Source organism: Phascolarctos cinereus, unplaced genomic scaffold (genome assembly GCF_003287225.1).
Source record: "Phascolarctos cinereus isolate Bilbo 61053 unplaced genomic scaffold, phaCin_HiC Scaffold_3;HRSCAF=262, whole genome shotgun sequence".
In the NCBI taxonomy this organism is placed as follows: domain Eukaryota; kingdom Metazoa; phylum Chordata; class Mammalia; order Diprotodontia; family Phascolarctidae; genus Phascolarctos; species Phascolarctos cinereus.
This window is the reverse complement of record NW_027555736.1, coordinates 217411234-217423166: the sequence shown is the minus strand read 5'-3', so window position 1 is coordinate 217423166 and position 11933 is coordinate 217411234. Positions and strand designations below refer to the sequence as shown.

The 11933-nt window shown below is 35.8% G+C and overlaps 1 protein-coding gene across 1 annotated transcript; it reads left to right on the top strand.

Moving 5' to 3' along the window:
* The first annotated feature begins 8713 nt into the window (after window positions 1-8713).
* On the top strand, window positions 8714-10958 carry LOC110202202 (biogenesis of lysosome-related organelles complex 1 subunit 2-like). Its single transcript, XM_020978234.1, has 2 exons — window positions 8714-8727; window positions 10580-10958. The coding sequence occupies exons 1-2, from the start codon at window positions 8714-8716 to the stop codon at window positions 10956-10958; spliced, it is 393 nt and encodes a 130-aa protein (XP_020833893.1).
* The last annotated feature ends 975 nt before the right edge of the window (window positions 10959-11933 follow it).

Below are 11933 nucleotides of genomic sequence, written 5' to 3'. Positions count from 1 at the left end.
AGAGAAATAGGGGCTCGAGGAATCTTCCTTTTGGAAGATGGGGGTGGTGGTGAGAGGGGCAAGTTAAGAAAATAATTGTTATTGCATATAACACTAAGGCTTCAGGTTATTTTAAATATGTGGTGAAATCTCACCAATTCAGTTTCTACAAGTTCAAATTAATGGTAATTCACAGAAGAACTGGGTTGGTTTACTTTTTTCTAGCAAGTCTTTTCTTCCTAAATAGTATAACTCCATAGGGCAAAAATGATTGCAAAAGGGAGGTTTTAGAAAGAGAGTAAAGTGGTATTAAGCATTTCAGAAGCAACATTTACATGCTTAGTTGATGCATTAGTTATTGTTCATTTAATCCAGTCATTTGTTTGGCTCTTCACCCATAATTAAGAATTGTGCACTGTGGCTATGTTAAAAATTGACCTAAGTGTGACTTACTATGGGACACTGTGTTCTACATCTCCTTTAGCAAGTGAAGACTCCATAGTGACCTGATAATGGCTTTCAAGTATTTAAATTTTTTGCCTTTCTTCCTATATGCATGCTGCTAAATCAAGTTGGAGAAAATCATGCAACTATTCTGATTGGTTCCACCATAAATTAATGTAATGTGACTCATTGTACAACTATGCCTTCACTGCTACTAGATTATGCTGTTATAACTTCCTCATCAACTCACTAGCCCACCTCTTCTAAATCTTTTCACCTTTCCTCAAATATCTTGTCATTCCTCCTTCCCCTACTCTCTAAGCTGAGAAACTTGGCCCATATTTTACAGGAAAAAAATGAGGCCATTTGCTAAGATTTCCCTCTTCTCTTGCCTTCCTTATCTCATATTACTCATATGTCTTCTTTCACTTCCTTAACCCCCATTTCATACCAAAAGATGGCTCTATTCCTTACCAAGGCTTACCCTCTACCAGCTCAAGTGATCCCATTCCATACCATCTCCTCCAACAATTTCATCTCCATTCTGTCACTTACTTACAATTTCACTCTCTTCCTTGTCTCTTTCTTTATTGCATGCAAATTTGCTCATTCCCCCCAATCCTCAAAAACCCTCACTTGATCCTTTCACCTCTGTTAAGTATTTTTCCTGTATCTCTTCTGCCCTTTGTGTTTAAATTCCTTGAAAAGTCCATCTATGATAAGGGCCTTCACTTTCTCTCCTCTCAGTTTTCTTAAACCCTTACAATTCTGGCTTCTGACCTCCTCATAGCACCAATACCATTCTCTCCAAAGTTATTGATGGTATCTTAATTGCCACATTCAATGGCCTTTCTTCAAACCTCATTCTCCTTGAACTCCCTGCATTTTTTTTTCAGTCCAAGTAAAGAGTTTATAAACACACTCGTTGGGATGGGTGAGATTCCTAGTGAGTCTGCCTCTCTGCAGCTTTTGACACTGCTGTGAAGTGCTGTTTCTTGATAATCTTTTCTCTCTAGGTTTTCAGGACACCACTTTCTTCTCTATTTCTAACTATCTGACCACCCCTCAACCTCCTCTGTTAGATGCTTATCCAGATCATTCCCTGTAACTACAGGTGTCCCACAGGATTCTACCATGTGTCCTTTTCTCCCTCTCTACTATTTCATTTAGTGATTTCATTAACTCCCACAGATTTAATTATCATCTTTATGCTAACAATTGTCAATCTACATCTCCTTCCTCAATCTCTCTGCTGACCTCCAATTTTGCATCTCCAGCTGCATTTCAGACATCTCAAACTAGTAAACTCAATATGTCCAAAACTGAGCTCATTATGCTCCCCCCCCTAAACGATCCCTACCCCCCTACCTTATTATTACTGTGGAGAGCAATACCTGGCTCTCATACCTCAGGATTACAACCTAGGTATTGTGTGAGACTCAATTAAACTCAGAGACTTCTTGAGATGGAAGCAAAAGTTACTCTTTATTACAATCTGGTGAGAAGGGATACACTACCAGCAGGAGAGAGGCTAGGCACAGAAAACAAAACGAGATTATATACCCTGACACAAACAAACCTCCACCCACCACTATCCCTCATTCCCAATACCTGGGAGGCGGGCTTAGCCAATCCAAACATACATGTCCTTATTTAGCAAACTTAATGCTGCTGTGTTAGTGATGTGGCAATCAAGTGGGGTTTCAGGCCAAATTCCCATGAGTTAGGTAATTCCTAGGAAACCAAAACTTACTGCAATTTCCTCTCCCTAACCCACTTCCCCTTATCCCATTGGCTGAGCTTTGGAGTGCACAATCTATTTAGGAACATCTTCCCCAGTAACAGAGAAGAAAGGCCGTTACACAAGTTTGCCCAGAGACAAGAAAAGGTAGGAAGTTTTGCAAGGGCAAGCAGTTCAGGTTGGGGGCAGGGTTATTCCTAATGCTAAGTATTAAAAAAACAAAACAAAACAAAAACAAAACAAAACAAACAAAAAAAAACCAGAGTCTGAGTGGGGGAGGGTTTTGAAAGCAACAATACCAGAGCCACTAACAAGAACTAATGACCCTCTGAGGAGGCTTCACTTCTGAGAGATCATCTCTCACAGTATCATTCTTGGCTCCTCACTGTCTCACACTCCCCATATCCAATCTGTTGCCAAGACCTGTCAATTTTACCTTTAAGAAATCTCTTTAATACGCCTTCTTTCTTTAACACTACCATCTGCCTGGTCCAGGCCTTCATCATCTCATGCTTTGAATATTGCAATAGCATCCTAATTGATCTATTTGCCTCAAGTTTCTTCCCACTCCAATCCAGCCTCTATTTAGCTATAAAAGTGATTATGCTAAATCTCAGGCCTTACCACCCTACTCAATAAACTCCAGTAGCTCGCTATTGCTTCCAGAATCAAACACAAAATCTTCTGGTTGGTATTCAAAGCCCTTCATAATATAGCCAGTTACCTCTTCAGTATTCTTCCACTTTTCCCCACTCTGGGAACCTTTTGATCCAGTAACACTGGCCTCATTGATGGTTCATGGATTAGATACTCCATTTGTTTGTTTGGGGTATTTTCTTTGAATTTCCTCCATACCTGAAATGCTCTCCCTCCTTATCTCTGGCTATTGGCTGCTCTGGCTTTTTTTAAGTCTCAGATAAAATCTCATCTTTTATTAGAAGCCTTTCTTAACCACTCTTAATCTTAGTGTCTTTCCTCCATTAATTATTTTTTTTAATCTGTATGTAGCTTGTTTATACATATTTGTTTCTTTGTCATCTCTACCATTAGATTATAAACTCCTTGAAGTCGAGGACTGTCTTTCTGCTCTTTTTATATCCCCAGCACTTAGCACTATATTTTGTACATTGCAGGTGCTTTATAAATATTGACCGAACCACTGACTCATATGGGAAAGTGATTGAATTTATTCTGACTTAGAAGAAAGAACTATTTTCAATGAATAGAAGTTGCAAAAGCAGCAGATTTGAATTTGTTACAAAAACAACTGTTCAAATTGTTAGAACTGTCCAGAAGTGGAATAGATATTCTTAAGAGGATGTGGTATTTTCCTCACTGAAGGCCTTCCAGAAAAGACTGCATGACTACTTGTGTAAGTGTACTGAGTTTCTTTTCTGCTAAAGAGTTAGATTAGTTGGAAAATAAGGTCTCATTCAATCCTTACATTTATAGATTCCTTTTTAATCTTTTCTTCACAAAGTAAAAAAAAATAATAAAGAAAAAAGCTTCTATTTTGTTCCCTTGTTTTGTTAAGAGAAATATTCATTAAAAAGACTAAATAGCAATTTGTCAATCTCGTGATGTTCCTCTAGAAAATTCCTTTTTTTCTAGGACATTGTGATTTTTTAAATCAATTCTCTCTTTTGTCTTCTTAGAGGATAGATACTCTTTCACTCTTTCTACCTCATAGAACATTTGGTCTGTCATCTCTCTTGTCATGGGAGCAACGACAGATTAGATATGTTTTTTTTCTATTCATTGATACCTAAGAAAAATAATGGCATAACATCATTGAAGCAATGACCAACAGAACCAAAAGAAAGCTATTCAAAACACATAAACAAATCAAACTCAAAAGCTTCTTCCAGGAACCTGGTTTTGTAATAAGTCAGACTTTTACAGGAATTAGGAAGCATATATTCACAATACCATGTATTTCCATCTGTAATTGAATGGGTACAAGAATTAACAAACGAATTTTAGTTAAGAGTCACTAATTCCATCCAGAGTCTAGATTTTTTCCTGACATGCATGTTCTATCCTCTTCCCACTGTCTCCCTTCCATTCTGTTTTATCCTAGATCTTGGAGTCCATTGTACTTCTATGCTGTGTAACCTCAGCACACTGACCAAAAGGCATATGGGGATGTTTGGATAATTTTCTTTCATTTTCCTTTGATGTTAACTTCTCTTTGTATTTGCTTATACTCCTTTGGGATAGCAACTGTGAGAGTAAAATAATGGAATTATTTCCAAAGACAACAACTTAGTCCTTGAAGCTTTTCTGCATTTCATTGTGCTTATCAAAATTCTCTACTTTGATTTCATTATTCTGATTTGTTGTTTTAGTAGTATCAATACTTTTGACATCCTTGTAAATTGGTATTACCTTCCTTTTAAAAGAGAATGTCCTGTAATGGATAGAGTATTGGACTTGGATTCTGGAGGATCCTGAGGTAGCTGTTGTGACTATGAACATCAGTTAACCTCTCTGAAACTCAGTTTCCTCATCTGTAGAAGGAGGACAATAATTCCTATAGTGGTTAATATAAATTTTACTGTTATTTTAAGGCTTGAATGAGATAATCTATGGAAAAAATGTTCTGTAAAATGCTAAGAAATTGTCATTTCTTTATCATCATCATTGACATCATCATAATTATTGGTGTTGGAGAATCTGGAGCTATAAAAGAAATGCCTAAAACTGCCTTGTTTGGTGTGTTTAGAACTTGCATGCCTATTTGAATATATAATGCCTGTTTTAGAAGTCTCTTCTATGGAGAGTATAGAAACCACTGCTGTATCTTTAAGAGGAAGAGATGCTTAGAGTGTAACAATTTAATTGTATTTAGTGGAATTGAAATCTGTGGTGAGACTAAGAAGACAAGTAATGGTGAAGTTCTGAGTACAATTATGAAGAAAACAGAAAGAACATGATCAAAAACTTTCATGGAGAAACTATTTAGCTCTTACGAAGACATTAAACATAAAGAAAATTTCATGAATTCATATGAGTAGATTTTTTTTCTGTCACAGAGATTTGACTAAAGTATAGAAAAAGAGAATGAAGAAGACTTCTTACTTTAGAGAGCTGTTTTAGTTATTATCGTGTGAAAAGATTGAAGAAAATTAATGAGAAATAACTGCTGACAATTTAGAGATAACTGAATGGTGGGACTAAGGTGTTATAAGTGAGAAAAAGCCAGGAAGTTTAGGGGAGATGACTGACTCTGATTTTTCTCACAGCTTAATCATTGTAACTAATTTACATAGTTTAATTAATGTTGATTTGGGCAGCTACATGGCTTACTAGATAAAGTGCTGGGCCTGGTGTCAGGAAAATCTGGGTTCCAATCTGACTTCACACACTTACCAGTTGTAGGACCCTGAGCAAGTTACTTAACACTGTCTCAGTTTCCTAATCAGTAAAATGAGCTGAAGAAGAAAATGGCAAACCATTCCAGTTTCTTTGCCAATAAAATCCCAGATATGGTCAAGAAGAGTCAGACATGTTTGAAAACAACTGAAAAACAATAATACTAATATTGATTACCTTCATAATAAATGATAAAAATTGAAAAAATATTATTTATTCAATGGTAAGAGATTAGCCTATATTATCTTATCAATCTTTATATCTATGTCTATCTATTTATCTAGCTGCAGCGGCACTAGACTACCTAGCACAGGCATTAGATGGATAGATGTCTATCTATCTATCTATCTATCTATCTATCTATCTATCTATCTATCTATCTATCTGTCTGTCTGTCTATCTAGGTATAAGTAGATAGATATAGATAGACAGACAGATAGTTAAACACTATTTATAAACACTAAAGCAGAATATGAAATGCCAGCTATTGTTATTTAGACATAAATAACTGGTTATCAGAAAAGAAGATTCTTAGGTTCATTAAATAAGTAATATTTAATAAAAAGGTCTGGGGTTACAAATGAGTTGATTAAATAAATATATAATTTTAGAAATAAATAAGTCAATGTTCAATATACCTACAGTGTATACTAGAACTTGGGTGATGAGACTAAATATAGTAAAATGTAGTAAGTCAGGGCATGTTGATGGTGCAGTGAAAAGATTGTTGGGTTTGAAGTAAAGAGGACTCATCTTTCTGAGTTAAAATCTGGCTTCAGACACTTACTAGCTGTGTGATCTGGGCAACTCACTTAACACTGCCTCAGTTCCTCATCTGTAAAAATGAATTGAAGCAGGAAATGGCAAACCACTCCAGTATCTTTGCCAAGAAAACCCTAAATAAGACCATGAAGAGTTGGGTATGACTGAAATAACTGAAAATATGGTGCCAAGTTGGGGAAAGGGAGATCATTTCATAGAAGCTGCAAGTAAATTATAAATGACCTTTGTTAAACGCAGTTATAGAAGTTTCAGCTAAATTTATTTTTCAAATTAATGTGAAAATTTTCAGAAAAAGAATTTTGCAGTGCATAAATAACCAATTTAAAAGTTCGCAAAAAACCCTTTTACATATATTATGTAATCTGATTTTCATGATAACCCTTTGAGGCTTACAAGGCACTTATGAATTCCATTTTAGGTATGAAAAAGTAGACTTGATGAAGTTATATCATGATCAAAGTAACATGACTCATAACAAAGCCAGGTTTTCTGAGTTATAGAATAGTGATCTTTCTACTATACCATATTCTCTTTCTCTTTATGTACACACATGTGTACAAACCCATACAAAGACAGATACACATTCTTCATCAAATCTTAAATCTATCAATATATTTGTTTTCTCTTTAAAGTTTGATTAAATCTTCAAACTTTGAAGAATCTCATTCTAAATGAAAGCCCTATGGAGAGTATATTTCACTCTAACTCTGTCACTTTAAGGTTTCCATATTTTGAATAGAAGAGCCTTTCTGGGCAACGTCTAGTCTTTAATCACTGTTTAGTAGAGTGGACCTTTTATGTATCTGCTGTAAAACAATTCCAATTAAAATGTGTTGACCTTCCAAGGGAAGCTCTCTATCTTCTTTGTGGCAAAAATGAAAAGAAAGAATGATAAAATAAATTAGAAGTCATATATTCATAGGTATTCTCCCTGTGAATCCTCATGAGTGGTCATTTAAAATCATGAAAAAGATTTTCTTCTACCTAGTTTCTCCCTCGCAAAATTCCCTGGAAATTTAGAATTAATATTTTTGCATGAAAAATCCATATTGAATATCAATGATGAATCATGATTTTCTTGACAATTCAATTAATAAGGTGTTTATTAATCACCCACAGTTTGCAGAACATTGTTTTAAACCATGAAGGAAGCAAAAAGTTGAGATAAGACCAGCTTTCTCCTTTCATAGAGCTTAGAGTCTAATAGACAAGACACAAATTCATATATCTATTCATATATCAAATTCATATAATGCTATTTTGTGCTAATGCATTATATACTCTGAGTACAAAATATGTAAAGTCTTAGGGGAAAGTCATTAGTCCTTAAGGATTGATGTATCATGGAAGATTTAAAAGAAGGGCAACAATTTAAACTGCACTTTAATAAATGAGTTAGAATTTAATAGTTGAAGAAGTCTCTTTTAGGCATAAGGAGCAAAACCTCTGCATTTATATTAGTTTTCTATTTTCTTTTTTCTATTAAAGTTGAGTTAGAGAGATTCAGAGCCTATAACAAAGAGATCAGATTTGTTTTGCTTGGCTACTGATGGAATCAATAGGTGGAAGTTGAAGAAATTTTTTTTTAATGCAACTAGTTGTGGTACAGATTAGAAAGGAATAAAAATTAAAAAGGAATGATAAATTAGACAGTAAATTCATGACTATAGTAATAACAAAAAGATTTTGTGTAAGGGAATGAGAGAATCTGAATTTGATCAGACTAATTCAAGCCACCCCTATCTTGGAGTGTGATAAAAATTTGACTGACTCCCTTTATTCCAGTTGTGAGGCACTATGTTAAATGTCTGCACACAGGCAAATAAGAATTAAGGAATTGTTTGTTTTGTGAAAGAATTATTGAATATCTACCTACCCTGGGAGCTAATTTGTATGAAAAAACAAACACACATTAATAGCCAATGGTAAACCACATGAGTATTTTCTGGTGGATGTGGGTTTAATTGTTAAAAGTACTGACATTTATTAAGTATGTAAATTGATATCTAATTAACTGGCTTCAGCTATCTTATTAAATGCCAATTAAGTATATTAACATTTCTTATAATTTTAGTATATCAATAAGAATTTAACTGTACCTTTATTACCATTGCAATTTTGAGTTAATTACATGTCTAGGTGATTTATCTTTTGCATAATAATAAAGTCTTTGCCTCTGTTCTTTAAAATAATAAAATTTGGGGTTTTTAAAAACTGTGAAGGTAATGGGTTCTCTGGAATTTAGCCCCCTTTCAATCTTGAAACTAGTTTTTGATCAGAAAACATTCACTTCTGCTTTTCAGTTGAAAATACATAATAATTCTGGTTTATAAGCAGGAGATTATGCACTAGTATAACATGCACCAATCATAGTTATTTTTTTTTATGTCCATGTACGCAGAAAGGTATTTTTTTTTCCTGGAAAATCAAGGATGACTTTAATTAAAATTGATAATGGAACATTCCACTGAGAAGGACCCCTTTGGGATCCTTCCACAGTGACAAAGTCTATGCTCCCTTTATATTTTTCCCAACACCTTTTCCATTTTATATACTTTGCAAACCCTTGATGAATAAATGGACGAATATATTCCTTCACCCTCATCACACTTACATTTCTATTTTTTTCTGCATTAAGAAAACAACTAACCACATGATTTATTTTCATTCTAGTCACCCAAACCTAGAATAAATTTACATACAGAATTAAGCCTAGCTTGTTGTTTGCATGGGGTCTAGGTGTCTTAAATGAGGCAGGAAGAACAAGGAGAAAACTCACATCAAATTCATGTGAATTGTATGGATCTTGTAAGCTTTCTGTTCTAATCACCTCATTTTAAAAATGAGGAAAATAAGCCTCAGAGTTGAAGGTCACATAGGTAACAATAATTAACATCTATATACCTTTCTAAGAAATTTGTAAAGTACTTTACAAAAGTTAGGTCATTTGATCTTATGAAAATTCTGTGATGTACATAATTTAGAAATCATTAAAACCATTTTTTTAGGTGAGAAAACTTAGGTTCAAACAGATTAAGTGACCTGTCCATTCATACAATTTGTAAGTATCAGAGATGAATGGGTGTTGTCTCAGACAAACTGAGCCCTTAGAAAGACCTTCATTTAAAAATGTCAGGGTCTCCTACTACATGAAGGGTTATCACCAGTCATCCTGACCTATGTTTTTCTACTGAACCCCATGACTTTGGAGGAGAAAGTGAGACTGATGACTTTGCACAGCCTTGCTTGACTTAAATCCATTTCACTTGCAAGTCAAGGCATCACCTTCCTGACACCATTGGTCCTCTTCAAGAATGAAGGACAAACAACAATCAGAGATATTTTTTGAACCCAAGTTATCCTGACTCTCAGCCCAGTGAATAATAGTTCGGTGCTATGCAAACTACCTGTCAGAGCAACAGAGTAAGGATGAAAATATATATCCTCTGATTTCAGATAAAGTTTTATTTCCATTAAGCCATGCTATTTCTCTAACTGAGGCCACCAACACAACACTCTTCCCAAAAATACACACACACACACACACACACACACACACACACACACATACATACATGCATACATACATATATATATATATATATATATATATATATATATATATATATATATATATATAATATAATATATATATTATATATATATATATATATATATGTCATCCATAGAGAGGGCGAAGATGTTTCACCCAGACCCCCACTTTAATCATAACAGCAAGGACTCCTAAGGCTCTGAATGACTGACATTGAATGTCCAGGGAAAAAATGCATCCTTCTGCAAGCAAAAACTGGAGAGAAATTAGAAGAACCCTAAGATCATACATTCTAACTTTCTCATTTTATAGACAAAAGCCCAAAGTGAGGAAATGACTTTCTCAGGGCCACTTGTAAAATAAGTATATGAGTAATATATAAGTATAATAAGTAACAGATTAAGGAGCCAAACCCAAGTTTTGTAACTCTAAACATGTTACTGGCCATTAGCTATGTTGTCTCCTTCTTTTACATTTGAAGGACAGATAAAGGTAGTGCAATCAAATTTTCTTCTATTACTAAATGAAGCATCATCATATGCTAGTTATAAATACATGGACTTTGGCACCATTAGGTGTCTTACAACAACAATAAAAAAATCACTTGATAGCTTTTTTCTCTCCCCTTCCATCCCCTTCCTCCTCTCTCTTCCTCCCCCATCCCCATCCTTTTCTTCATCCTTTCTTCTTCCTCTCTTCCCTAGCCTAGACAATGCTGTGGTGGACACAACCAAGGAGGACACAGAGCCTGCTGATGCAGACATCATGGGGCTGTGCCAGGACGTGTTCTCCAAAATGGCCACATACCTGACAAGTGAGCTGACAGCCACCATTGAAGACTACAAACTTCTGAAAAATATGAACAAATTGACTAGCTTGAAGTATCTAGAAATGAAAGAAATTGCAGTGAACATAAGTAGAAACCTAAAAGACATCAACCAAACATATAAAGCTTTTCAGCCTTATCTAGATCAGATCACCTTAATTCAGGAGCAAGTAGCAGCTCTGGAGCAGGCAGCTTACCAGCTGAATGTATATTCAAAGAAACTAGAAGCAAAGTACAAGAAGTTAGAGAGGCGATGAAAGAATTCTTTAAAACAAAGACTTCACAAAAATGTTTCAGAAGAGCTGAAATAAGTGGGATGGAACTTATCACCATGTTTCAATTCCTTAAAGGAAGTAGTGCAGCTGATCCCAGGGAAATCCAGGCCCTCACCTCTAGTTGGATGTGAAACTTTGGCTACCCCTTGATCTTTCCTAAACCTGTATCTTCTAGAACCTTATCTTATCATGTGTTTCATTGCATACCCTAGACCAAGGCTGAGAAATTGGGATCAACTCTAGAGCAGAAACAGAGGAAAGGCTCTGATTTCCCTGTCTGCACCCTCCTTCCCTCTCTCCTAGGGCTTCATCTTGGACTCTCTGTTATGAATGTGTTCCTCCATCCCCTCCATAACCTGTTCTTCAACTTAAATAATAAATACCGACTTATGACCCTCAAAAAATAATTTGATAAAATAAGTCCTGTTAGAGGACTGAATTGCGGGCAGCTGTGGCAGTTTCCAGACTTCTCAACCCACCAACACCAAAGACAACTTAGAAGGTCAGTGGGAAAAGTCTGCGTCTGTGGTGAGAGAGAGAAGCACAGTTCCAGCCTCAGTTCCCAAGCTTGGCCCCCAAGGTGGCAGCTGCCTGTCGAGCTTCCTGCCCACAGACTGAGGGGGAATTGAGTGGCTCATCAGATGGAGATTGTAGGGATCTCTCTGCTGGGGCAGTATTCTCTTCCTTTGCCCTTGCTTGGATCTTGGAGCACTGGTGTATTGGAGCTTGTAGTGGCGGTACAGAAAAAATCATCCTCACAGTTCCAAGACAGAAAAGAATGCTTGTGGTCACTCATAGACCAGAGCACAGGCAAGGAAAAGTGTAAATACCTCACCCTTGATCATAGCACCTTGGAAGAACTGAAAATTTACAGGTCCCTAGAAGTAACTCTGAAAACAGCTGCACAAATCCCCCACAGCTTGGGACAGTACATTCTCCACACTGGAAGCAGACCCC